This window comes from Vulpes vulpes, chromosome 2 (genome assembly GCF_048418805.1).
Source record: "Vulpes vulpes isolate BD-2025 chromosome 2, VulVul3, whole genome shotgun sequence".
NCBI classification, from domain to species: Eukaryota; Metazoa; Chordata; class Mammalia; order Carnivora; family Canidae; genus Vulpes; species Vulpes vulpes.
The window spans coordinates 163,104,778-163,130,787 of record NC_132781.1 but is presented as its reverse complement, the minus strand read 5'-3'; the positions used below and the strand labels follow the sequence as shown (position 1 = coordinate 163,130,787).

The 26,010-nt window shown below is 53.4% G+C and overlaps 1 protein-coding gene across 10 annotated transcripts in view; it reads left to right on the top strand.

Annotated features, from left to right (window-relative positions):
- Window positions 1-26,010, top strand: part of PRDM2 (PR/SET domain 2) — a 119,907-nt gene that overhangs the window by 78,794 nt on the left and 15,103 nt on the right. For 8 of the 10 annotated variants that reach the window (XM_072751151.1, XM_072751147.1, XM_072751148.1 and 5 more), the window contains one exon: window positions 2,980-7,357. In XM_072751151.1, coding sequence (XP_072607252.1) covers window positions 2,980-7,357 — 4,378 coding nt within the window. Of the gene's footprint in view, window positions 1-2,979; window positions 7,358-7,472; window positions 12,077-26,010 lie in introns of those variants that run through there. The other 2 variants (XM_072751150.1, XM_072751152.1) reach the window with 1 other exon arrangement.

Below are 26,010 nucleotides of genomic sequence, written 5' to 3'. Positions count from 1 at the left end.
GCGTCATCAGCTGGTGGAGGGAAGCTGTGTGGGAAGTAGGGTCTGGACAGTCTCACTCACCCAGTCCTGGCATGTGGGAAATACTTGCACACCGGACGAGGAGCCAGAAGTCAGAGTAGCTTCGCTTCCTTTACGGAGCCCTTCTTAACTCTCGTTTAATGTTCTTAAAAGGGGCCTAATTGAGCAGGGACTCAGGTGGTACCATGGAGAAAGCAGCACTGTCAGCATTAAATGGGTTCGTGACAGTGCCTGTCTTAGAGTCCCTTGCTGTCCCGGTGAGTTGTTGCAGCCACTTCTCTGCTCTCCTTTATAGCTGCACCATAGTCTCTCTGTCTCCTTGCTCTTGGACTCTGATAGGCACTTGTCCCCATTGCTCCGCTAAAACTCTTTTTTTTTTTTAAATTTTTATTTATTTATGATAGTCACAGAGAGAGAGAGGCAGAGACACACAGGCAGAGGGAGAAGCAGGCTCCATGCACTGGGAGCCCGATGTGGGATTCGATCCCGGGTCTCCAGGATCGCGCCCTGGGCCAAAGGCAGGCGCTAAACCGCTGCGCCATCCAGGGATCCCTCCGCTAAAACTCTTGTCACAATCCCCAACCTCCTCCACTTTGGTAAATTGGATGTTTAGTTTTCTGTCCCGCTCTTTGCCAGCCCATTTGCAGCTCCAGACACAGTGGATCGCTCTTTGGAACTTTCTTTACTCTTCAGACCACCTCATTGGCCATTCTGACCTGTGAGCCCTTGGGTCATGTGGGGGCACGGTCTTCCTGTCTCTGCATTCATTCCCCAGGCGGCTTCGTGCAGTTAGTTCCACACTCCAAATACCACTTCTGGCTTGAGGACTTGGATGGTCTGGGTTCAGCCTCTTTGATGAACTTGAGTCCTATAAAAAAAAAAAAGCACTTAATGATATCTCTACTTGGAGGTATATTAGGTATCACAAACTTCACCTCCAAAGTAACTCTTGACCACCCCCCCCCCCAAGCGCAGGCACATTCACAGAGGGGGGATGGGGCTCAGACCTACTTTCCCCCAGTCTCTCAGTAAATAGGATTATTACAGTCCTGTGGAATCCTCCTTGACCCCGCCCTCCCTCCCTCCCTCCCCTGCCCTCCACAACCAGTCAGCAACCTTGTCAGCTTTTGACCTTCAAAACCTACCCAGTGTCCAGCCACTTCCCACTACCTCTCCCTGCCCCCATCCTTGTCCACCTAGAGTTTTCTTTCAGTTGCCCCCCCCCCCCCGCCCCGCCCCCGCCTCTCTGACTTCTTGCTGTTTTTTGAACACATCTAACACTTTCTTGACTCAGAGCTGACGTGTCTGTTTCCTCTGTCTGGAGGGCTTCCCTCCCCCAGATGTTCACATGGCTCATTTTCTTTAAGCCTCTGCTTCCCTATCCCCTTAACTGGGGAGTCCCTCCCTGACCACCTGTGCCTGCCGCTGTCTTCCTCTGGGGCGGGGTTGGGGGGGTTGTTCTCCCGGGTATAGAGACTCAGAGGTGACTTCAGGTCTTTATTTCCTTCTTGAGGTGCTCCTGAATTCTTTCTTCTTTATTAAGTTTTTATTTTAACTCCAGAGTAGTTAACATACAGTATTCTATTCGCTTCAGGTCTGCAGTGTAGCGATTCAGTAACTCTGTACATTCTTCTGCCCTTTGTGATTCGGGTACTGTTAATCCCCATCCCCTATTTACCTCTTCTTCCCCTTCTGGTAACCACTGGTTTGTTCTCTGTAGTTAAAGAGTCTGTTTCTTGGTTTGTCTTTTTCTCTTTTTTCCCCTTTGCTCATTTGATTTGTTTCTTAAATTCCACACTAGAGTGAGATCGTGTGGTATTTCTTTCCCTGACTTTGCTTATTAGCATTATGCTCTAGTTCCATTCATGTTGCTGCAAAAGGCAAGATTTCACTTTTTATGGCTGAATAATACTCGTTTGTGTGTGTGTGTGTGTGTGTGTCACATCTTCTTTATCCATTCAACTATCAATGGACACTTGGGCTGCTTCCATAGTTGGGCTGTTGTAAATAATGCTGCCGTAAACGAAGGGATGTATCCCTGCGTGTATCCCTCTGAGTGAGTGTTTTTGTATTGTTTTGGGTAAATACTCAGTAGTGCGATTACTGGATAGTAGGGTAGTTCTATTTTTGAGTTTTTGAGGAACCTGCATGCTGTCTTCCACAGGAGCTACACCAGTTCACATTCCCACCAACAGTGCATGAAAGTTCCTTTTTCTCCACAGCTCCTGAGTTCTTAATAATTTGTTTAGACTTGGAAAATGTCCACCCTTCTTAGCCCTTTTCTAGCTTCAGTTTGGAATCATGAGGAATTAAAATTCACAAGACTCCTAATATCCAATATCACATGCTGGTCCCAAATCCAATTTTGTGTCCATATCCAACACAGGTTTTTTTTCTTTTTAATTTTTTTTTTAAAATTTTATTTATCTGAGAGAGAGAGAGCACATGCAAGAGAGTAAGCACTGGGAGGGAAGAGGGAGAGAGAGAAGCAGACTCCCTGCTGAGCAGGAAGCTTGATGTGGGACTCGATCCCAGAACCCCGGGGTCATGACCTGAACTGAAGGCAGGTGCTCACCTCACTGAGCCACCCAGGCGCCCCTCCAACACAGTTTAAGTACTACGATTTCTGTCAACAGAATTGTATTTATATGTGTGTGACTGATTACAGAAGAGATTCAAAGCTCCACATGGGCACCCTCTGTTCATGTACGTATCCTCACCGCACGGCGTGTTGCCTGGTGTGTAGCAGGCGCTCTGTAGATATTTGTTGAATGAATGAACATAATGGGATTCCTAGCCAATACGGCTTTATAAATGCGAAGGTAGAGCTTTTTATTGCTGGTCATATGCTCCTCTACGCATCTTGGGTGATAAGAGAAACCACTTGAATACTAAGAATTGATTAGGAAGTGGCTTGTTTTTGCCCTCATGCCCATGCTTCTGTTTCCCTGTGCTTTCTAGGTCCCAAGGAAGAGGACGAGAAGCCTTCAGCCTCAGCAGTGGAGCAGACAGCCGTTCTTCAGGAGGCGGCTAGTCAGGATGTGCTTCCAGAACTAGTGGTCCCCCCCACTGCCTGTGAGCCCCACACAGAACCGGACGAGAAGCCAGAAGCCACGAACTGTGAGGTGAATGATTTGGAGGAAGAGGAGGAAGAGGAAGAGGATGAAGATGACGAGCTGGAGGAAGAGGGGGAGGAAGAAGCTGACATGCCAAATGAAAGTTCTGTAAAAGAGCCAGAAATACGATGTGATGAGAAGCCAGAAGATTTATTAGAAGAACCAAAACATGTTTCAAAAGAAACTCTTGTGGGCTCTCTAGAGCTTCCACCTGTTACCAGAACTCCCAGAGCTAAGGAAGAGGCCAATGGTGATATATTTGAGACGTTTCTGTTTCCGTGTCAGCATTGTGAAAGGAAGTTCACGACCAAACAGGGGCTGGAACGTCACATGCACATCCACATATCCACGGTCAATCATGCTTTCAAGTGCAAGTACTGCGGGAAAGCATTCGGCACACAGATCAACAGGAGGCGGCACGAGCGGCGCCACGAGGCAGGGCTGAAGCGGAAGCCCAGCCTCCCTCTACAGCCATCCGAGGACCCCGCTGATGGCAGAGGACCCGGAGACAGTGTTGCTGCGAAAGAGGACTCGCTGCCTTCCAGTCTCGGGCAAGACTCTCTGCTCCTGCATTCAGAGAAAGCTCCCCAGGAAAGCGTCGGTTCTTCTGTTGTGGAAGAGAATGGGGAAGTTAAAGAGCTTCATCCATGCAAATACTGTAAGAAGGTTTTTGGAACGCATACTAACATGAGGCGGCATCAGCGCAGAGTCCACGAGCGCCATCTGATTCCCAAGGGTGTGCGGCGGAAAGGGGGCCTCCTGGAGGAGCCACACCCCCCTGCCGAGCAGGCCCCACCTGCCCAGAGTGTCTATGTGCCTAGCACGGAGCCGGAGGAGGACGGAGAGGCAGATGATGTGTACATCATGGATATCTCCAGCAATATCTCTGAAAACTTAAAGTTCTATATTGATGGCAAAATTCAGACCAGCAGCAGCACGAGTAACTGTGATGTCATCGAGATGGAGTCCAGCTCGGCGGACTTGTATGGGATAAATTGTCTGCTTACTCCAGTTACGGTGGAGATCACCCAAAATGTAAAGACGGCACAGGCCTCCATAGCAGAGGATCTTCCTAAGGAGCCTTCCGGGGGCACCAACAGTGAGTCCAAGAAGCGAAGAACAGCAAGTCCTCCCGCACTACCGAAAATCAAAGCTGAGACAGAGCCTGACCCCTCGGTGCCCTCGTGTTCCTTACTGCCTCTCAGCATATCCACGTCAGAGGCGGTGTCTTTCCACAAGGAGAAAAATGTGTACTTGTCATCGAAGCTCAAACAGCTTCTTCAGACCCAGGACAAGCTAACTCCTCCTGGGGGCATTTCAGCGACTGAAATACCGAAGTTAGGGCCTGTTTGTGTGTCTGCTCCAGCATCGATGCTCCCCGTGACCTCGAGTAGGTTTAAGCGGCGGACCAGCTCTCCACCCAGTTCCCCACAACATAGTCCTGCCCTTCGAGACTTTGGAAAGCAAAGCGAAGGCAAAGCAGCGTGGAGTGATGGAGTTCTAGGTTCCAAAAAGCCCAAATTAGAGAGTCATAGCAACTCACCTGTGTGGAGTTTATCTGGGAGAGAGGAGAGAGAAACTGTGAGCCCACCATGCTTTGACGAATATAAAGTATCTAAGGAGTGGGCAGCCAGTTCTGCTTTTAGCAATGTGTGCAACCAGCAGCCACTGGATTTATCCAGCGGTGTGAAACAGAAGGCTGAGGGTACGGGCAAGACTCCGGTCCAGTGGGAATCTGTATTAGATCTCAGTGTGCATAAGAAGCCTTGTGGCGACTCTGAAGGCAAGGAGTTCAAAGAAAACCATCTGGTGCAGCCAGCCTGCAGTGCTATAAAGAAAAAGAAGCCAACCACCTGCATGCTGCAGAAGGTTCTTCTCAACGAATACAATGGCATTGATGTACCTGTAGAGAATACTGCAGATGTGACCCGGAGCCCGAGTCCTTGTCAATCCCTGGACCCCCAGCCAGACCCTGGCCTTGGCCCGGACTCGAGTTTATCTGCCCCTGTGGTTGAGTCCCCACCCGATGTCTCTCCTTCCTCGCCTGCCCTACAGGCCTCTTCCCTTGCTTCTGGGCAGCTGCCTCCTCTCTTGATCCCAACACACCCCTCTTCCCCCCCAGCCTGTCCTCCCGTGTTGACTGTTGCCACGCCACCGCCTCCACTCCTTCCCACCGTCCCTCTTCCGGCCCCCTCTTCTGAGGCGTCTCCCCATCCGTGTCCCTCTCCGCTCTCGAATGCCACCGTGCAGTCCCCGCTTCCCATTCTCTCCCCGACAGTGTCTCCGTCACCCTCTCCCATTCCTTCCGTGGAGCCGCTCACCTCTGCTGCTTCGCCGGGACCCCCGACCCTTTCCTCGTCGTCGTCTTCGTCTTCCTCGTCTTCCTTCTCCTCTTCGTCTTCCTCCTCTTCCCCCTCGCCGCCACCGCTCTCAGCCGTATCATCTGTTGTTTCCTCTGGGGATAATCTGGAAGCTTCTCTCCCCATGATAACTTTCAAGCAGGAGGAACTAGAGAATGATGATCTGAAACCCAGGGAAGAACCCCAGTCTGCACTCGAACAGGAGATTGTTCAGGAAACATTCAACAAAAACTTTGTCTGCAATGTCTGTGAATCGCCTTTTCTTTCCATTAAAGATCTAACCAAACATTTATCTGTCCATGCTGAAGAATGGCCCTTCAAATGTGAATTTTGTGTGCAGCTTTTTAAGGCTAAAACTGACCTGTCAGAACATCGCTTCTTGCTTCATGGAGTTGGGAATATCTTTGTGTGTTCGGTGTGTAAAAAGGAATTTGCATTTCTGTGCAATTTGCAGCAGCACCAGCGAGATCTCCACCCAGACAAGGTGTGCACCCACCATGAGTTTGAAAGTGACACGCTGAGGCCCCAGAACTTCACTGATCCCAGCAAGGCCCACAGAGAGCATATGCAGAGTTTGCCGGAAGATCCTTTAGAAGCATCGAAAGAAGAGGAGGAGCTTAATGATTCCTCTGAAGAGCTTTACACGACCATAAAAATAATGGCTTCTGGCATAAAGACGAAAGACCCAGATGTCCGGCTGGGCCTCAATCAGCATTACCCGAGCTTTAAGCCGCCCCCATTTCAGTACCATCACCGAAACCCTATGGGCATCGGCGTGACGGCCACAAATTTCACTACCCACAATATTCCACAGACGTTCACCACTGCCATTCGCTGCACAAAGTGTGGGAAAGGTGTTGACAACATGCCAGAGTTACACAAACACATCTTGGCGTGTGCTTCTGCCAGTGACAAGAAGAGGTATACCCCCAAGAAAAACCCAGTCCCCTTAAAACAGACTGTACAGCCCAAAAACGGTGTGGTGGTTTTAGACAACTCGGGGAAGAACGCCTTCAGACGGATGGGACAGCCCAAAAGACTGAACTTCAGCGTCGAGCTCAGCAAAATGTCCTCGAACAAGCTCAAACTAAACGCATTGAAGAAAAAGAACCAGCTTGTCCAGAAAGCAATCCTTCAAAAGAACAAATCTGCGAAGCAGAAGGCCGACTTCAAAACCGCCTGTGAGTCGTCCTCGCACATCTGCCCCTACTGTAACAGGGAGTTCACGTACATCGGGAGCCTGAATAAACACGCCGCCTTCAGCTGTCCCAAAAAGCCGCTCTCCCCGTCCAAAAAAAAAGTGTCGCCTTCATCCAAGAAAGGCGGACACGCGTCACCTGCCGGCAGCGACAAAAACGGCAGCGGCCACCGGCGCCGGACGGCAGACGCCGAGATTAAGATGCAGAGCGTGCAGGCTCCTCTGGGCAAGACCCGAGCGCGCAGCTCCGGCCCTGCGCCAGGCCCGCTGCCGTCCTCGTCCTTCAGGTCCAAGCAGAATGTCAAATTTGCGGCTTCGGTGAAGTCCAAGAAGCCCAGCTCCTCCTTGAGGAACTCGAGCCCTATCCGGATGGCCAAAATAACGCATGTCGATGGGAAGAAGCCCAAAGCTGTGGCCAAGAGTCACTCCGCTCAGCTCTCGAGCAAGACGTCCCGGAGCCTGCACGTGAGGGTACAGAAGAGCAAGGCCGTCTTGCAGAGCAAATCCGCTCTGGCCAGTAAGAAAAGAACAGACCGGTTCAATGTAAAATCTAGAGAACGGAGTGGGGGGCCGGTCACCCGAAGCCTCCAGCTGGCAGCCGCTGCCGATCCGGGTGACAGCAGGAGGGAGGACAGCGGTGGCAAGCAGGAGCTGAAGGACTTCAGGTAAGCTGACGCTTCCAGGGCCACAGGAAGTCCGAGCTGACGAGCGTGGGGGGGAAGACGGTTGGAAGAAAACAATATTCTTGCCCAATGGCTGTTTTTTTCCTTTTTCCTATAGAATTTTGACATAAGCGTTTAAAGGAAGTAGCTGTTGGTTCGGTTGGAGGCACGAAGAAGGGTCACTGCTTTGGCTGCCTCAGACCTGAATTCCCAGCTTTTGTGTCAGTCCTAGGACTCACCGAGTGGTACCGTTTCTTGAATAGGGCCAATTGCGAGTTGAATTTGAGACCATGAGAAGCTCTCAAAGGTACCCTCTCGTGAAAAGATGAAATCCTCTCACACTTCCTCCGTATCTTGGGTAATTTCTCAGTGCCACTTGTTTTATTTCCAGATCATAGATCATTGCTTTATGGTTAAGGTTGGATCACCGAGTTTGTTGAAACCACATCGCAATCTTGTTTAATACTTCTGTGACTGGAGTGTAGTTATAGTAATTGAGCATGCTTTTATTATTCATGCTTTCTTTTTGTGTGTTTTAATTTGAAAAAAGTTGCCTCATTGGTTAAAGCAAAAACACGACACCGTACTCCTTTTAAGATGCCTTATGTCCCCTACCCCCGCCCCCAGCCCACTCCCGTCTCCAGACGTAGGATAAAATAAACAGGACAGGCCAGATTCTGAAGAAAGACGAAGAGGGAGCGCTGAGAGCCTGGCAGTGGGACAGCGAGAGCCTGGCAGGCCCCTGGGGCAGGTGTGGCAGCCCGGGGCAGGTCAGCCCCCATGCGTCCTCACCTTTGTTCCCCTAGTAATGGCGGAAGATGGCGTCTTAGGTTAGAGGTTGATTTCCGTGTTTTATTCTGTGTCTTCCCTGTATTAAAAACTCTTCTCAGTGACACGTTAAAAACACAGGGCAATAGTTAAATTTGTCATATTGACTTTTCAGACTTTTTCAAGTCACTCAACCCGAGGTGATGTGCATTCTCAGAATTCCTATTTCCTGGAATAAAGCCTACAGGTGAAACCCACGTGAAATAGTCAACATGAGATAGAATTTCCACAAAATACTTTAAAATCTTGTCCTTTCAGAGTGATGAGCTGCTCAGCTCCTGGCGTTCTTGGCTATAACTTTGAGTGAAAACTCTGATGTTTCAGGCAAACCATTAGAATGAATTCTGGGGGAGTGAGTGCAGTTTGGAGAGGTCACGAGGACTCGGAGGTGCGGTTATCACTGCACAGTTGATAAGGTGGAGTTCTTGGTGCTGGTGTGCCTTAAGTCCTGGCTAAAGAAAAATAAAGAGAAGGATCATTAGCCAAGGCTGATTGGAATGATTTACTGTAGGCATCAAGGGTCACGTTTTAAAAAAGCGACTTTCGTAAGTGAACTATAAATAATCGCAGTTACTATAATTCCGGTTCAGCATCTGGTCTTTGGCCATGACATATGCATACATACCATCTTGGAGCTTAGCCTTGGTGAAAATATGCACCTGTATATCAGCTGTTCAAGCTGCCTACCTGTAGCAGTGTAACTGTTTGTACTCCATCTGTGTTTGCGAAGTTCCACAACAACAGGATATTCTTGAACCGACTCCTTTTCAAGGTTAAAGAACCGGAAAATGCCATCATTTTCACTGACTGTACTAAAAAACATCTCCTATGTGGTTAATGCTTTAGAATGTACTGTGTGCATCCCTTTTTGTCTGCAGTGTTACATGAAAGAATCACTTATTTTGTACTGGATCCCATTTATACAGTTCAAGGCTGAGGTTATACAAAATTACTTATAAAGATAAACTCTCTGAGTAACTATACATTTATGAAGTTCGTTCACTTAGCCTCTATACTCATCCAGTGCTTTTTGAAGAACCCTTAAAACCGCAAAGGACCAAAGTGCCTAATAAAATTGTGTCTCTCTTTTTTGCTCCAGTTAATCTTGATTATTTCATTTTATTTGATAGTTAACAGAGGGCTACATTGCTGGAATGGATTTGGCCTAAAAGGCAGCACTGAAGAGTCTGATAAGAAAACACTGCTGTGGTTTCTAACGGGTAGATGGTGGCAGCAGGGGTCACTGGAACTGTACTGTGGGTACATCTGAACGAAGGACGTCTGTCTGACGTCGGCGGGTGGAGGGAGGGTGGGGTGCTGCTTCCAGGTGACCATAAAATTTGGGAAGTAAAGAAACAAACAGGTTCCATAGGACATCATAGTTTAATTATCCAGACACAAGAGTGGGGCAGTTCTTCAGAGAGTTTGTTGTGGCCGTCGGTAGCACCTTGTGCATTTGTTCTAAGGCTGGGATTCCTGCGCTCCAGCCTCCGAAGGTGGGGCTGGTCATCACTGTCCAGCGCAGGGCTCTTAGAAACCCCGCCTCATCCTCCTCCCGTGCCGGGTGTGTTACACTGGAAAGGAATTGTGTTAGATGTAGTCTTCGTCCCTTCTCGGTATATTTCTGCTTGCAAATTTTATTCAGGGATGATTTCATGGTGCATGTTTAGAAATACTTGCTTTGCATTTGTTTTCAGTGATTTTGCTTTACTTAGCCCTTTGCATATTCAAGGACTTGCACGAAACTGGCAGCACATCCCTTTTCCTGCGTGTTCCTTCATAACAAACTGTGATTAAGAGCTAGTCCGCAGCGCTCAGACATTTTACATTGGAATGCCAGTTGAGGATTCCACAGTTTCTCAAGCCATGTGAATGAAGTCAGAGTTTCCCACTGAATGCTGAGGGCTCAGCAGACTTTGCCAGTTGGTCATTTCCTGGAGCACAAGACATGGTGCCAGTCAGGGTGTAAGAAAGGCATGTGTTCCACATCCTCTTCTTAGGACTGGGCAGCGGAGGACAGCAGGCATACCTAACCCGTCTTTAGCTTGTCCTGTGACAGCTCTCAATCCCCCGTGGACCCTGCCCTGTGTTGGGCTCACCTTGCACAATTAGTGGCCAGAGCCCGCCTGCGTGCTGTGGGACTGAAGTTAGATTTGTTGCTGAGGGCTCATTGCCACCTGCTACAACAGGAAAGAGGTACATCCTCCGCCCCTGGCCATCTTTTTGGTCTCCGTAAATTCCAAGGTGTTCTTCCATTCTTTAATGCTTTTTTTTTAGAGCAGCTTAAGTAACTGTGTTCTCGTTAAACACTTAAAGATGGAGAAGCAGCAGGAACTACCAGACCATGTTTTCCCCTTGGCCGTGAATGAATTGATTGAAAAAACGCTGCGATGCTGTTTTCACATACCTGTCTCTGCCACTCAGCGCTCCAAAGAGACCTGCTCGTGGTCTGTCCCGGCCTCTCTCGAGTAGGCTACCCAAGTTCCCGTGCACCTTCAGAGTCATTCTGTCAGCTGTCCTAACGACATTCGTTGAACGGTCTTTGCACCGTTCAGTTACCACGGTCAGGTCATGTCAGGTGAGGTTATGTTGCCATTCATCTTTAGTTACCTTATTTTCTAGGAGCTTCCTATAGAAAGCCCCCCAAAAGCAAACCTTTAATTGGCTAAATAAAGATACTGCATGTTCAACTTAGGATAAGCACTACAGCCAAGGATGTGAGATCTCCCACGCTTGCAAGACCAGTTGAAGCTGACTCAAAAATCCTAACGCAGGACTGACGCAGGCTTCTCGTTGCCCTGCTTAGGCTCGGGTCTCTGCTGCTTTGCTGGGGCCCATCGCCACGGCACTGGGGGCTCAGATCTGAGCGCCGCTCCGGGTCTTCGCACGGCAGAGAAAGGAATGTTTGGAACTTAACCTTGCCAGAGCAAGTTCTGGTTTATGAGTAGTTCTCTGTAGATTTCAGGGATGACAGATTCTGATGCACTCATTCTAAAAACGTTTTGGTCACACACCAGCTCTTGATGCCTTTCTTTTAAATGAGTTATATACAGAGAGGCATTTAGCTTCTCTCAGCTTGTGTGTTCTTTTTGTTTTTGAAATATGTATCACAAGCAGATTGCCAGCATAATGGAGAGGGAACCAGATTGGATGTGGACTGTTTTTTAATGCTTCTTCCAGTGTCATGTTCCTATATCCAAATGGACATTATCCTCTCAGATGATTATCTGGCACTAATTTATAACTATTGTATTATCGGAGACTATGTAGCAATATATATCCGCACCCAGGATGCACCACAGGCCTCTATAGATGTATGTCTACACGTAAGTATAAATGAATTTACATGCCAGGTTTTACACTTCTGTCTCTAAGAGAGAGCAACAAACCCACAAATTGGCCTCTTCCCGAGTGGCTGTGTCGTTTCTCTGTGCATTCTATGCCTTTCCTTTAATCGATGACTGAGTTGGTGGAAAATGGCTTGGTTTTATTCATGCTGGTTTTTTTTTTTTTTTTTTTTTTTTTCTCAACTTTAAAAGTAATCTACCTCTGAAAATGTGTAGTTTGATGCTTGTTTGGTGAATTTGTGCCACTTTAACCCTTTCGCGACCATTCCCATTTTGTTACATTTCTGTTATGGGGACTTTATGTTGAAATGTTGTACAAAGCATTTGTAGCAGTTTAAAAATAAAATATTTAAAATTATTTAAATTGTTTTGGACACTTCAATTGTATTATATGTGATTTACATTTTACATTTTTGTTGGAGTTGTTAATCTGGAGAGTGTTCTTGTATTGAAGTTTGCTGTTAGTTACTTTATTGTTTCTTCTTGGAGAGTGATATCAAAGACTATTCTAATGAAAACATTAAAATTTACAATTTGACATACAAAAGAGGTTGTCCGTTGATTTTAACCAATGTAGCCTTAGAGAGAGAGCGAGGCGGGGGGCGGGGAGGGAGGGAGGGAGGGGTTCCTTACACAGACAGGACTGCCCTTTGCTGTTCTTCCCCTTCCTGCCTGAAGGAAATCATTGGAGCTTGTCAGATGTATAAGAAGTTTTGATGCTGTCGCTAGCAAGCACTTAGTAACTAGAGGGAATTCAAATGAGACTTTTTATATAATTGTAACCAATAAAAACGCTTTCTAAACCCTTGTGAAAGGACTGCTTTTGTCCACCCTGGGGAAGAGGAAGGGGACGGGCAGGAGCTGCCTGAGGCTGCGCGTGGCGTGGTAGGAAGTGCGGCGTGTAGAGTCCGCCCAGACAGACGGCCCCGTTCAGTTGCCCCCGTGTGGCACCCGCTGAATGTTTGCTAAACTGCTTCTGTAGCCGAGAGGGTAGACGTGCAGTTGGGGCAGCTTGGGGCAGCTTGGGGCCACGGTGCTGAGAAGTACCTTGTGAACTGTGCTAAGAGGGAAATCAAGAATTTCATGTTGGGGGCGGGGGGCGTCTCAGCCTCCTCTGTATTTCTTAACAGTTTACTCTAGCTTGGGGGTTTTTCTTTTTAAGAATCCCCACAAGAATGAAACAAGCTGTAACATTTGTATTGGGCTTCTGTGGAATTGCTGTGTTTTGCTTTTGTTCTTTAAATTAAAAACGATTGAATATAAGCAGTTTCGTAAAGCCCACCGCAGTAGCACTTGCTATTCTCGTACTTTGTTCCGATCTCTGCGTGTCACTGCATCCGCGGGGATGGTGGTGAAGCCGAAGGTGTGATCAGCCTCCCTTGGCCAGATGGTCCTGTCTCGGGCTTACAGCTCTCCAGCTCTCCGGTGTTACAGAAACTCAGGGGGGAGGAGGCGGGCGTGGAGGAGGTGAGGGCTCCGTGCAGCTTCAGAACGACTTTCAGTATCCTTGGTTTTTATATGTTCTGCTCAGCGGAGCGCCGAACTCCTCCAGTGCCCTGTTGACAAGCTGGGACTTGTGAGATGGAGCACTGACTGGGCTCTGGGAAGGAGAGGTGGGTTCCCGTCGTGACCCGTGCACTCGCCGTTTGTCCATCCCTCCATGTGCCGGTGAACAGGTGTCTGACCGGTGCCCTCTCTGTCCCTGCCGTGGGTGGCTTTGCCCCGGGCAAGTTATTTTACTTTCTGGATCTTAGTTCCCAATCTGCCAAAGCAGCGAATGGACTAGATGGTCTCTTGAGTTTTTCCCTCCAGAAGGAGGCCTTTTTTACTGGGTTTGGATACTTAGCAGACTATCTCACTGAACTGAGCGAGCAGGGCCAGGTCTCACCTGGGGACCCGGGTGCTGTGCTGACAGCAGTGCCCGGGCGTGACGGGCACCCGAACATTGACTCAATGGAAGGAAGAGTCCCAACAAGTCTTGTGACTCCCATCCTGCCTGGGAGCAAGCTGCCCCTGGTCTGGTTGCTTTTACTCTTCACAGAGTCAAACATTTTAAAAATTCAAAAGGCTAGTAATCGAAGCCTTATGTTTCTGCTCTTTTGAAGCACCTCTCACTGTTTCTGATTACAAACCCCTCTCTGGGCTGGCTGTTTTAATTTGGTGGATTCAGGTGCTTTCTAAAGCAAGATGTTATACGGAATCACATGAGCTTACCGAGCACCTACCATATAGCAGGGCCGCATTCGGGTGCCTCGGTTACATCAGTGGACAAAAGTCCCGGCCCTCGTGGAACTTAGGTTTGCTTGGTGGTCTTCCCTATTTATACTTCATACCGAAAATGCCACTTGGTCACAGTTCTCCACGGGCTGGGTGGTCAAGAAGATACCTCTGGCTTCGTATTTGTGGGTGGAGAGCTAGAGGACTGCAGTCTTTTTAATACTTAGGTTAAAGTGACTCTACCAAAACGACAGCTTATTTACTGCATTTGATACTTCGGTGGATTTTAATTTGCTATCAGACCTTGAGGTGGATTGACTTCTACCCATAAAAGAAGTATATAAATGGCACTTGACCTTGAAAGTGGATTGCAGCGCAGGTGAGTGAAAGGCTGCCTTGGATACCAAGGCCACATTTAAAGACCCAGGGTGATGGTTAGAGGATGTGGTTTGCCACTTGTCATCTTTTTAGAGACCCAGTGGCCTGTGGCCTCTTCCCTACCTAGTGGCACCAGCCCTTGCTGCTCCCACTTTGGGATCTCCTCTTTCAGTGACTGTCCTAAAGCACTGTTGAGGGTGTGTTCCAGAGTGTAGAGAGTGATGGAGCCGTCCTGAGAGACTTGGGAGGTGGGAGGGCTGTGGGGGCACCCAGCAGTGACTGACACGCTGGTCGGGCGACAGGTGTGGCTGTCAAAAGACTAGCCACAGCCCTGCCCTCTTGGGCAGCCAGTTCTCAGACAACCCAGCGAGGTGCTAAGCTACCAGGTCCAGAGCCCTACAACCATCCTTTTAAATTAGACCGTGGGTGAGGCCTGGGTAATCTGTAGTTTAAAGCCCCAGGTGATTTCCATGCACATTGCAGACTTTCTGAAGTGAGGTGGGAGAAATGGTAACGAACGCGTCGTGCGCTCCCATCTGAGCTTACAGTCACTCCAGAATAGGTGCTGTCTGCCCCATTTTTCTGAAGGGGGGTGGTGGACGGGTGTTGCCTGGGAGGTGGGGTGTAAGGGGCCGTTCTGAAGCCAGGCTTGAAGAAAGGCATGTGTACTTTATGGAAAGAAGAGGTGATAGGCCTCGAGGGGGAGGAGGACAGGCTGGCCGAGTTGTGCAGTTTCTTTCTCAGACCGTATTGCCAGGTCACAGCCCCCGTTGGGTCCCTCCCTCCTGGTGCCTTGACCCTTTTCTGGGATTTTGCCTACAAGATGGCAGGACCTTTAAGTGAACACAGTGCTAGGAGATAAAAAATATACAGTAGGAGCGAGGCCCAGATTTGGGGTGGGGTGGGGTGGGTTGAGGCCTCCATAAAACTTAAAATTCGTTTTAGACAGAATTGTCAAAAGATTGGATGGAACAAAGCATGAGGTTTGAGTGGATGGAACAAAGGGAAAAATGTAAAAAACTGCCCATTGACCCATCTCTTGGGGCTCCATGGCTCAGACTCCTGTTTGGGGACTGCCCGGGCCTCCCCCCTGCCTCCAGCCACAGGGTGCACCCCAGCTCTTCCTCCCACCTCCCGCCCCTGTGCTGCTCCCTCTCCAAGTGGTCTTAGAAACGGCCCGATAAGCCTCGTGAGTCTGGCATAGCTCTCAAGTGCTTTCTGCGCGTGAGGGACAGTGCCAACGTCTTTCAGGCTTGCCTCTTGACAGTAACAACTTGAAGCTGGTATCATGTGCAGGGAGGGGGAACAGACCTCAGGGGGAGTGATTTTGTCACAGAGGTCACACCGCTCTCAAGTAGCAACTTGGGGTTTGAACTGCCCCCAAGCTACGCCATCCTGTTGATTGTCTTTATAGTTTTATCTAGGTTTCTTGAAGCTTCATTTCCTCCGGATGTAGAACACAGGCCTTGGTACCTTCCCTGCATCTGCACAGGGCTCTCTGGCTCAGTGGGAGTCTCCTGCTGTGTCGGGAGCTGTGGCCGAAGGCCCGCGTCCGGCTTCACCCTGACGGTGGAATAGTGCCTCTCCCTGTCGCAGACCTTCCAGCTCTGACCGGCTTTGCAGGTCATTCTGCTTAATCAAGAAAAGTGCTTTAATAGGAACCAAGCTTGTTATAATCATACCCTTTGATTTTGAAAGTGGTTCTAAGGAAGGGGCCTGGGGGTCATCAGGAGTCAGATGTCACTTGGGGGCCTTCCCCTGGCGGGCATGAACCCAGGAGGATGGTTGAGGCGGGCCTGGCTTCCCACCCCAGCACCATGCAGAACAAAGGGTTAAGTTTCTGCCCGTACTTATTTTTGAAGGATAGGATTAGAGCCTGGGGGGTATGTGTCGGTTTTACTTACTTTCTGGATTAAGAATAAGAATTGCAGAAAACCGTCATGCCTCTGCATTAAATCACTAGCCGCTGCAAAAATCGCATTCTGTTGTGAGCCACAAAGATGGTCTTGGAAATGCTTTTTTATAAGAGAAAACGTGCTGAACTGTTGGGATAATAGCATTTGTGCGAGCTCCTGTCTTCTGCTTCACTTCTAACAGCTGGATTCCTTTTCAGCTGCCTTGTGTAGAAAGTGACCCAAAAACCAGATGGATGTTCCAGAAAACATCAAAGTATGTTACGGAAGACGTTAGTGCCTAAATGTGCCTTCCCGTGTCCCGCTAGTCACCCGCCGCAGGAAGCCAGACGAAACACCCGCCTGATGAGGGGGCATTTCAGTGATGAGAGAAAGGTCTGGATGGATTTTAAAGTGTGGGCTTATGCCCGGAGTCAGGACACGTCCCAGATAAGCATATTTCCGTGTCCACCCAAGGTTAGACGGGCACCTACGGTATGATCTGGAATCGTGCTTGGATAACTACCAAGTCTTAGCGTTAAATCTAAGTGCCAATTTTAAATACGAATCATTAAAAAAAAAAAAAAAAAAAAGACCAGGCATCCGTTGTTCAGGGAAGTTAATAACCAAAGGGGATTTGAGGCCTTAGGATACAGTTGTGGCAATTTTAATTTTTAATTTAAAAGTAAGAATTTCAGTGTAAAGTAATTGTGTTTGTTTTAGTATTTAATAATTGCCCAGAATAGACTATTTTAATACTCTTTGTTGGAATGGAGTTATTTGAGGCTCATATGGATTCGATTTTCCCCTGCAGTAACATTCTCCTCTCGCTTGCTTTTTATAATCACATCCAAACCTTGCCAGCCCAGCTCGAGTTTAGGAACATTTTCAGATGGCTTCTATTTCCAAGCTATTATTGGACTTGCGAATTTGGGCACATTCTCCTCTAGTGTTTCAGTGGGTCAGCCATTCAGAAAACCTTTTTAACGGCCGGTGTGGGTCACGGAGGCGTCGGGCTGCAGGTCTGATGGCCTCTACCCCGCGCGCTGGGCCCCGAGAGGGCCCTGGGGTGCAGCCGGCCGCCGCGGGGGAGCCGGCTGGGGGGTGCTCCCGGCCGAACTTGCGTGCCGCCCCGTCCTGAGTGCTTTGCAGGCTCACCCTGCCCTGCAGCTCTCACCACGTGGGGGAGTTAGCATCCTCGTGTACAGATACGTGGGCCCAGGGTGAGGGGCAGCGACACCTGGATCGTGTCCCGGAGCTGTAAGCGGAGACCGCAGGCCGGCCATGTGATGCCACCGTCTCGACCAAGTGACACCACCCGCTTCACCGTGCCCTCCCCCTGGGTTTTACACAGCTGTGGTGTCTCCCGCGTGACCAGTGGTGATGTCATCGCCCCAAGACGGGGGTTGGTTGCAGGGTTGGATAGCACAGTGGGAGTAAACATTGGCCTCGAGCCCTCCTGTGCTGGGTCCTTATCCCCCTGGATACCACTTACAGCCGAGGTGGGCCTGCCGCTGGCTGAGCCCGGGCTGCCCCGCCTGCAGGTGGCTGGGTCGAGGGACGTGGGGACATGGGGGTGTGTGTGCTCGGTATAGGGGTTCGGTGGTGAGTTCTCCCCGCCCTGCTAAGGAAGCTCACGTCCTGGTAACCACCCCGGGGTGCGAGGGCAGGACGTGCATGATGATGATCCTCGTGGAACTTTTGGAAGAGGCTCCTGAAGAAAAACTGCTTTTATTTTTATTTATTTAAAGCTTGACTTATTTGCGAGCCAGCTGGGGGAGAGGGGCAGAGGGAAAGGGAGGGAGAGAATCTTAAGCAGGCTCCATGCTCAGCACAGAGCCCGATGTGGGGCTCCATCTCAAGACTCGGAGGTCATGACCCTGAGATCATGACCTGAGCTGAAACTGAATCGGATGCTTAACCGACTGTTTTTTTTTTTTTTTTTTTTAAGATTTATTTGTTTGGGGGCACCTGGGGGGCTCAGTGATTGAATGCCTTTGGCTCAGGGTGTGACCCCAGGGTCCCAAGATCGAGTCCCACATCGGGCTCCCTGCATGGAGCCTGCTTCTCCCTCTGCCTGGGTCTCTGCCTCTCTCTCTGTGTCTCTCAGGAATAAATAAATAGAATCTTTATTAAAATTTTCATTCATTTGAGAGAGAAAAAGTGAGCTGCTCGTGCTTTTAAAGGCCGTGGAAGAAGAGGATTCCTTCGTGACAGCTGACAAACATCACTTTCTGTTAGTTTCCCAGAACAGATGGTTATTACCTTTGGTGAGATGAGAGCTTGTGTCAGAATCTTAGAAACCCCCGAAGCCTTCCCGGGCAGGCCCCTTCCCTCCTGGGAGCCCCACGTGGGCCATGTGCTTCAGCCCAGGGTGGCTGGCCAGGACCACGCAGGGAAGGGATTCAAGATTGAGAACTTTCCAACGGCCTCTGGTCCTCTGTGAGGGACACTGTGCTATAGGCCAGCAGTGGCCTGGTCTTGAGGTTTCGCTGTGGGTTTTTTTTTTTTTTAATAAAAGGTTTTATTTATTCAGAGGACACACAGAGAGAGGCAGAGGGAGGAGAAGCAGGCTCTCTGCAGGGAGCCTGATGTGGGACTCGACCCCAGGACCCCCCAGGACCCCGGGATCACGCCCTGAGCTGGAGGCAGACCCGGCACCGCTGAACCAGCCAGGTGCCCCTTCGCTGTGATTTCGTTACAGGCAGTGGGAGGTTGGGAAAGGTGTTGATTGGCTCCGGCCCTGGAGCTGCTGAGCAGCTGTCACCTCCTCCAAGAAGCCTTCCCTGGCCATCGTCCCAATTAGAAATACTGTCCTTGGCTCTCTCCGTCTCCTTACTCTGCCCTCCTGTTTTGGGGGGCACTGACCTCCCCGGACGTTCTGTTACCGCTCTGTGTGTTTCCTAAATGTCTCCCTTCCTAAAGTGAACGGTCTGCCCGGGAGGAAGGACTTTTGTGTTGTTCACGGCTGCATTTCCAGCATCTGCCACCGTGCCTGGCATGCAGTAGCTGCTCAATAAATCCTCGTTGGCTGAATAAAATCTCTGAATCCTGGCTTTATTACTTACCTGCTCGTAAGACAAGAGCTGAGCGTGTGGGGGTCACAGACGCTGCCTGCCGTAGCACGGTGCTTCGTAAACAGTCGTGGCCACGTGGGTGTCCGTTTGAATCTGACTGAAGGTTGTGGCCGGTGCTCAGAGCCACGCAGGAAATCTTGTGTGACGGCACAGGCCGTGGCAGCTGGAACATTGCTTGAGTGTGCCCTGCCTCTGCCCGGAGGTGGTGAGGAGCTGCTGGTCCTGCCTCCGACCCCAGGGGCCTTGGCGGAGTCTGGGCCCGGCCCGAGCGGCGCCCTTTCCAGGTCGGGCACTGGCACGCGGCAGAAACGACGAGGAGCTTGCATAGAGCAGGACAAGCCGTTTTCCAAATCAGAGGAAAGAGCTGCTTACGATTTTTCACCACACGGTGTTCTTGGTTTTGAATTTCAAACCCAAAACGGACATTTTTAGGGATCCCTGGGTGGCTCAGCGGTTTAGCATCTGCCTTCTGCCCAAGGCGTGACCCCAGGGTCCCGGGATCGAGTCCCGCGTCGGGCTCCCTGCGTGGAGCCTGCTTCTCCCTCTGCCTGTGTCTGCCTCTCTCTCTCTCTCTCTGTCTCACGAATACATAAATAAAATCTTTAAAAAAAAAAAAAGACATTTTTAAAGGCCGGGTTCAGAAGACGACCTTCATTAGCTCCGTAAAATCGGGGAGACCTAGCCAAGGAAACTGAAGCACCGCTGTGGGAATGCCCGCCGCCAGCCCCCGCGCTCAGGGCTCCTCGCCTTCCCCGTGGGAGCGTCAGAGGAGCCCGGGAAGTAAATACTTCGGTGTTCTCCCATTTTACAGGAGGGGCCGCGTGGCCCGGGGTGGGGCGCTTTGCCCCAGGTCACAGTGTGCGGCCCGTCCCCATCAGGGTCCCTCCTCCTCCTTCCCGCAGGCCTGGGAGCCAAGGCCCTGCCCAGTGGCCCGACTGAAGAAGCAGGGAGGGGACCGGACTTCCTCCGGCTGCGCGTGTGCAGTGGACGCGCCCGCGAGGCTGGGGGGGCCAACACCCGTGGGAGGCCCAGGTCTGCTGCGTCTCGGGTGTCCTTGGGGACAGGCCTGCGGGCTGGTGTCGGCCTGGTGTCGGCCCTGCGCTGGCGCCCCGTCCGTCTGTGCAGCTTTGTCAGGAGGGGCAGCAGGTCCCAGCTTGGTCAGACCTGCTCTCCCTTAGCGCGGGGATCCTCCCGGGCGTCCGTGGGCAGTGGGTTCCCGTGTGTTCCGGGGGCCGCGCTGTGGGGGGGCGGCTGAGGGCCCGGGGTCTGCCTCCGAGGCGAGGCAGGAGGGGATGGCGGTGCTGGGGCTGGCCCCCCCCCCTATGCTGCTCTGAGAAACTCGTGGGGACACCACCTCCCCTTCCCTTCAGCCCCTGCTCCGCGGCGGAAGCGCTGCCTTCAGAGGTCTTCAGGTGGGCAGGGTCCCCACCGTCCCATCCCATTTGGTTCCATCTGGTCCCGTCCGTCCTGCGCTCCTTGTGCCCCCGATGTGCTTCTGTTCATCACCTGCAGGCGTGCGGTGCGGACGAAGGGGTGCAGGCCTGACCCGGCCCGGGCGCCCCCCTGGCAGTGGAGCCGCTAGTGTGCAGCCTGGGGGTTCTGGCCCGAGTTGCCGGCCCGCTCACACAGGCCCTGGCCCTTGGCTCGGCGCTGCCAAGGGACGGGGTTGGGCGGGGCTGAACGGGGCTGAACAGGCCTGGACGGGCCTGGACGGGGCTGGACGGGGCTGGACGGGGCTGGACGGGGTTGGACGGGGCTGGACGGGGTTGGACGGGACTGGACGGGCCTGGACGGGGCTGGACGGGGCTGGACGGGGTTGGACGGGCCTGGACGGGGCTGGACGGGGCTGGACGGGGTTGGACGGGCCTGGACGGGGCTGGACGGGGCTGGACGGGGTTGGACGGGCCTGGACGGGGCTGGACGGGGTTGGACGGGCCTGGAGGGGGTTGGACGGGCCTGGACGGGGCTGGACGGCCGGCCTGACGATCGGAGAGCGTTAGGCGCCACAGGCAGAGGGAGCACTGGTCTCCTCCAGCTCCTGAAGCCCGAGGGCGTCAGGAGGGACTCATGGGAGGAGGGTGCAGCCGGGGGCCTGCGGTGGCCCTGGTCGGCGCCCGTCTGCGGCAGGATGTCTGTCCTCTCCGCCCGAAGCCTGCCCTGTGTCTGCACGGCTCACCTCCCGGCTCACCTCCCTACTGGGCGTGCCCTGTGGAACCTGCGCGGCGGCTTTCCCGTTTCCGGGTCTCGCTCCAGAAGCTTCTCAGAACCGCTCTAATCACCAGTGCACGGTCTGTAGGTGTTTTATGCTCCTTTTTTGTTATTGTTGTTGTTAGATTTTATTTGAGACAAAGCGTGCACGTGAGCAGGAGCAGGGGGGCAGGAGGGAGAGGGAGAAGCCGCAGGCCCCTGCCCGGCCGAGCAGAAAGCCTGCCCTGGGGCTCGATCCCAGCTCCGCAGGACCTGAGCCAGAGCGCACGTAACCCCCCGGGCCACCCAGGCGCCCCAGCCCCTGTCCGTGGCTCAGGCTCCTAGTGAGACTCTCTGGGGTGACTGTCCTGGCATGTTTGGGAAAGCCTGCGTTAGCCGCCTCGACGTAGGATCCAACTCAGGGAGAGCCTGTGTGGGGGGAATCAAGCAGCCTCCACGCGGCACGGAGCCCCACGCCCGATCAGCCTTCCAGCCCTCGCAGATCCTGACCTGAGCCGAAACCCAGAGCCGGACGCCCTGGGACCGACCGTTGTGGCGCATCTCCGTCAACCGCTGCCAGGCGTCGTGCTTGGAGTTGGTGCTGTTGGCTGTGTGACTCCGTCCCGTCACCGGCACGCGTGTCCTCTGGGACTGGGACGGTTACCCTGCAGCCCGCTAGTGCCAGCTGACGGCAGGTGTTTTACGGAGGCGACGTCCCGAGTTGTGTGGTGTGGTGCAGCGGGGCCGGGGGCGTTGGCCCCGCGTGTATGGCCCTGCTACCGTGTTGCTCCGGTGTTCCCAGGTGCGTGAAGGGGCCCGAGTTAGGATCTCCCTCCCCGGCCCAGCCCCTTCGTGGGTCACCTGCGTCACTACCCACCTGGGCCGCGTCCTTAACGTTCCCAACCGACTAAACCATCAGCTCCAGGGCGGGGCTTGGAAATCCTTGGTTTATCAGCCGCTCGGATGAGTCTCGGCCGGAGTTAGGAGTTCTCCTTTGGGTCCACTGTCGGGATCGGCAGGTGACCTGCTGTGCAGTGTCCCGGTGCCCGTGCGTCGCCGCGCCACCGGCCCTCCGACCCAGCCCAACACCTGCAGGGACAGCCCGTGGCCACCCTGTGTGGCCGTACTGGTCCCCGGGCCTGTTGACGGCGCTCGGACCTGTTACTGACGCCCGTGCCTCCGTCGTATCCAGGCCGACAGACCCCGAGCTGGAGCTGTTGGTGCGGACCCGGCCAGGTGAGAAAGGCTCCTGGCCGTTTGCCTAAACCCCCTCGGATCCGGTTAAGAGGCGCGTGGCGCCCGGAAGGCTTTGCGCTCAGGTTGCTTTATGAGGCACGTGGGCTCCCGGAAGCCGCGGCCAGTGCGTGAGGGGCGTGCGCCAGCTGGGGCCGTCGCTGCGGCCTCGGGGCTTCGTCCCATCCTGCCCTTACCCGTCCGGTCGGGCGGACGTAGGGCGCGGGGGGCGGGCACTGCTGAGGGTGTAGCAGCGCCCCAAACTCACGTTCTGGGGGCGGAGGGCGGGGGGGACAGACCGTGAACAAGCAGGGGCTACACCGAGTGTCAGCTGCTGAGTGCTGTGGAGACACGTGAAACAGGGAAGGGGGAAAGAGATCTGAAGTCCGATGGGGGGCTGCTATTTAAAACGAGGGAGCCCGAGAAAGCCAGGCCGAAAAGGGGAACATGTAAACAAAGACTTGGAAGTGGGGGAGGAAGCAAGCCCGGGGACCCAGGGTGGAAAGCGCTTGGCAGAAGGAATAACAAGTGCAAAGGTCCTGAGGCAGAAGTATCCCCGGCTCGCCCAGGGAACCCTGGGGAAGCCGGCTTGGCTGGAGGGGGACAAGGGGGGTGAGGTCAGGGAGGGGACCAGGGGCCGCTACTGCCATCGTAAGGACTCCCCTTGTACTCCGAGCGCGTGGAAGCCCGAGGGCCGCGAGGGGAGGAGTAGCGTGGGGGGACGGGCCTTCTGAGAGACTGACTCTTGCTCATCTGTTCACGATCAGCTGGAAGGAGCCATGAGTAGAAAATACTAGGAAGGGAACACAGTGACCGGGGGAGCGACGGAGGCTGGACGGGAGTGTGGCAGCCGGGGACGCGCAGCAGCGGGATCCTGGGCCTGTGTTGGAAGCAGAGCCGCGAGGTTTGCTGAGGATTGGGTGGGGACTGGAGCAGTTAAGGAGGACGACGGGGTTGGGGGTTTTCTTACTGTGCTTGCGGCGTCCGGGTGCCTTTTGCTTTGCCATTAAGGGATGAGGGGAAGACTCACCTAATCAGAGGCGGATTGTGTGGCTCGTGTGTGCCGGCAACTCAGGTTTGAACCTAGGACGTTGGAGAGGCTGTGAGGCCCTGAAGGGGAGACGGGGGATAGACTGTGAAGTTCAGACGGCAGGACCCAGCTGGAAGCGTCAATTGGGGCGTCCCCGCTACGCAGTGTTGAAGACCTCGAGATTGGAGGCCCCAGAGAGCGAGCCTAGATGAAGAGGAGACTCGGGAATCGGGAATCGAATCGATGCTGGGGGCGCTCCAGTGTTGAGGGCGTGGGGAGGGGAGCCTGGAGGTGTTGAGGGCTGAGTGAGGATGTGCAGGGGCCGACGTGGCATCTGACGGTGGCGGTGGGTTCAGACCCGGCTTGGTGTGCTGCAGGCCCGGCCCTGCACCTGGGGAGGCGCTCCCTGCTCCCTGCTCCCCTCTCCCTGTTCCCCGTCCCCGCCCCCCAGCTCTCAGGCTCTCCTCTGGGCCCCAGCTCGCCTCTGCCTCTGCCTCTGCCTCTGCGCCTACTGAGCAGGTACTGAGCAGGGGCCCGGCAGTGCCCCCTGACTCCTCCCCCTGACTTCCCACCACACCCATCCCCAGCTCCCCTGCTGCTCCTCCAGGGCTGTCTCTGTCGGAATCCAGCAAGCCAAGGGTGACCCCGTTGGAACGACCTCGGCCACTCACAGACCGGCAGAGCTGCTGCTTCCAAGGAGCCGAAGAGCCCCGCATAACCAGGTGTGTTGTTCGCAGTTCAGAGAAGGCCCAGGGCACAGACCGGAGGACTTCCTACCCCAGTCTTGTTCTGCTTGCCAAGTGCCCACATCCCCGGGTGCAGCGCCCGTCTTGAGGCTCAGGTGCACCAGGAGGACAGGAGAGGCTTGGGGGTGAGAACCGGTAGTAACAGCCCTGGCCCCAGCCCCGCTCCCGGAGGAGTGGCCTTCGGGGCCAGACTTTCGGACCTCTGCAGGGCAGTCCTGTCTCTTTCCTCCGGGGGTTATAAAGTAGGTTATGCCTTCTACGCTTGCTCGTCCTTCCCTACCCCGTAAAATAAAGCAAAAGGCAGCGTGGTGAAGAGAAGCGAGTCCTGAACTGTGTTTCGTATGTGCCCCAGAGCCCGAGTCTCCGGGTGTGCTTGCAGAGCTTGCTGGGGTCCGTTCCCTCGGTCTGAGCTCTGGTGTCGTCTGTTTTTCACACTTTGCAATTGCGTATTTACTTCTACATTATACAGATAATGACCTTCCCCTTCTGGAACACGTGCCCCGTGGGGGCAGAGACCAGGTCTGTCTGGTTGACTGCTGTGTCCCCAGGGCCTAGCGCGGGCCAGGTATGTGCCAGGTGCTTGACTGATGAATACTGATAATCAGCGGAGCGTCTGGTTTTGTTTGGTGTGCGGAGGGGAAGGCCGGCACTGGCACGCCTTCGTGAGTCTCGAGGGCATCTCCCCACGAGGGCGCACGGCAGCACACGTACACGTGCAGAGTGGGGACCCCGACTCCCAAAGATTATACTAAATCAAAATTCAGGACACGTTGATTCATAGGGCTGATTTTTTAAAAATAAAAAAAAAAAGTTTTTTTTTTTAAAGGTTGTATTTATTTGACAGAGGGAGCGTGCACGCTCACGTGCAAGAGAGGAAGGAGAAGCAGACTCTCGGCCACGCGGGGAGCTCGATGCGGGGCTCGATACCAGGACCCCGAGGTCACGGCCTGAGCCCAAGGCGGTCACTTAACCGACTGAACCACCCAGGCGCCTGTATATGGCTAAAGTAACATTTTTTTTTCCTTTGTGGTGCTTTGAAGGGCCGTCGCGGAAGCTTAGCGTGGATCAAGGCCGTCCCCTTGCAGTCTTGTGCCTTCAGAGAGCGCGTCTGCCCGCCCCCCACTGCCCCACGGTGCCGGGCACGGACAGGCAGTTAATCAGTAGTTACCCGATCAGCGATCAACGGGGGCAGTAGGCTGGGGGGAGGTGACCGCCCGCGTCCTCCTCTTGGGAGCCTGTGCCGCCCCGTCCGCACGTTAAAGCTCGGGATCCTGCAGGGACGCGGCCGCACACGGTGCTCTGGCGGGGAGTGGCTCCCCTTTGACCCTGCCTCTTGCAGCGTCGCGTTGTCGGGCAAGCTGCCGGGCCACTCTGTGCCTTGGCTCCTCGTGCGTAAGACGTCGTGGTGCCCGTCTCACAGAGGCCTCGTCAAGACTGAGTTTGTGGTTCCAAGTCAGGCGCAGGAGGGACGGGCTGGTGGCTGCCGTGACGCGGGGGTTATGCCGACACCAGCCTTGGTTGGGGGGACCCGTTAGGAAGGTTTGCGCTCCGCATGTGCCACCGGCCGGCTGCGGGTCCCCAGTGATGAGGCTGGGCCGGGGTCTGTCCCCCCGGGGGTAGCCTCCCCATGGGGCGTGAGCGGTTCACCAGGCAGCGCAGGGGGTGCCGGGTGGCCCGGGTCCACGGCCCAGGGCACCTCCAGACCTGGGCGACCCGTCTGT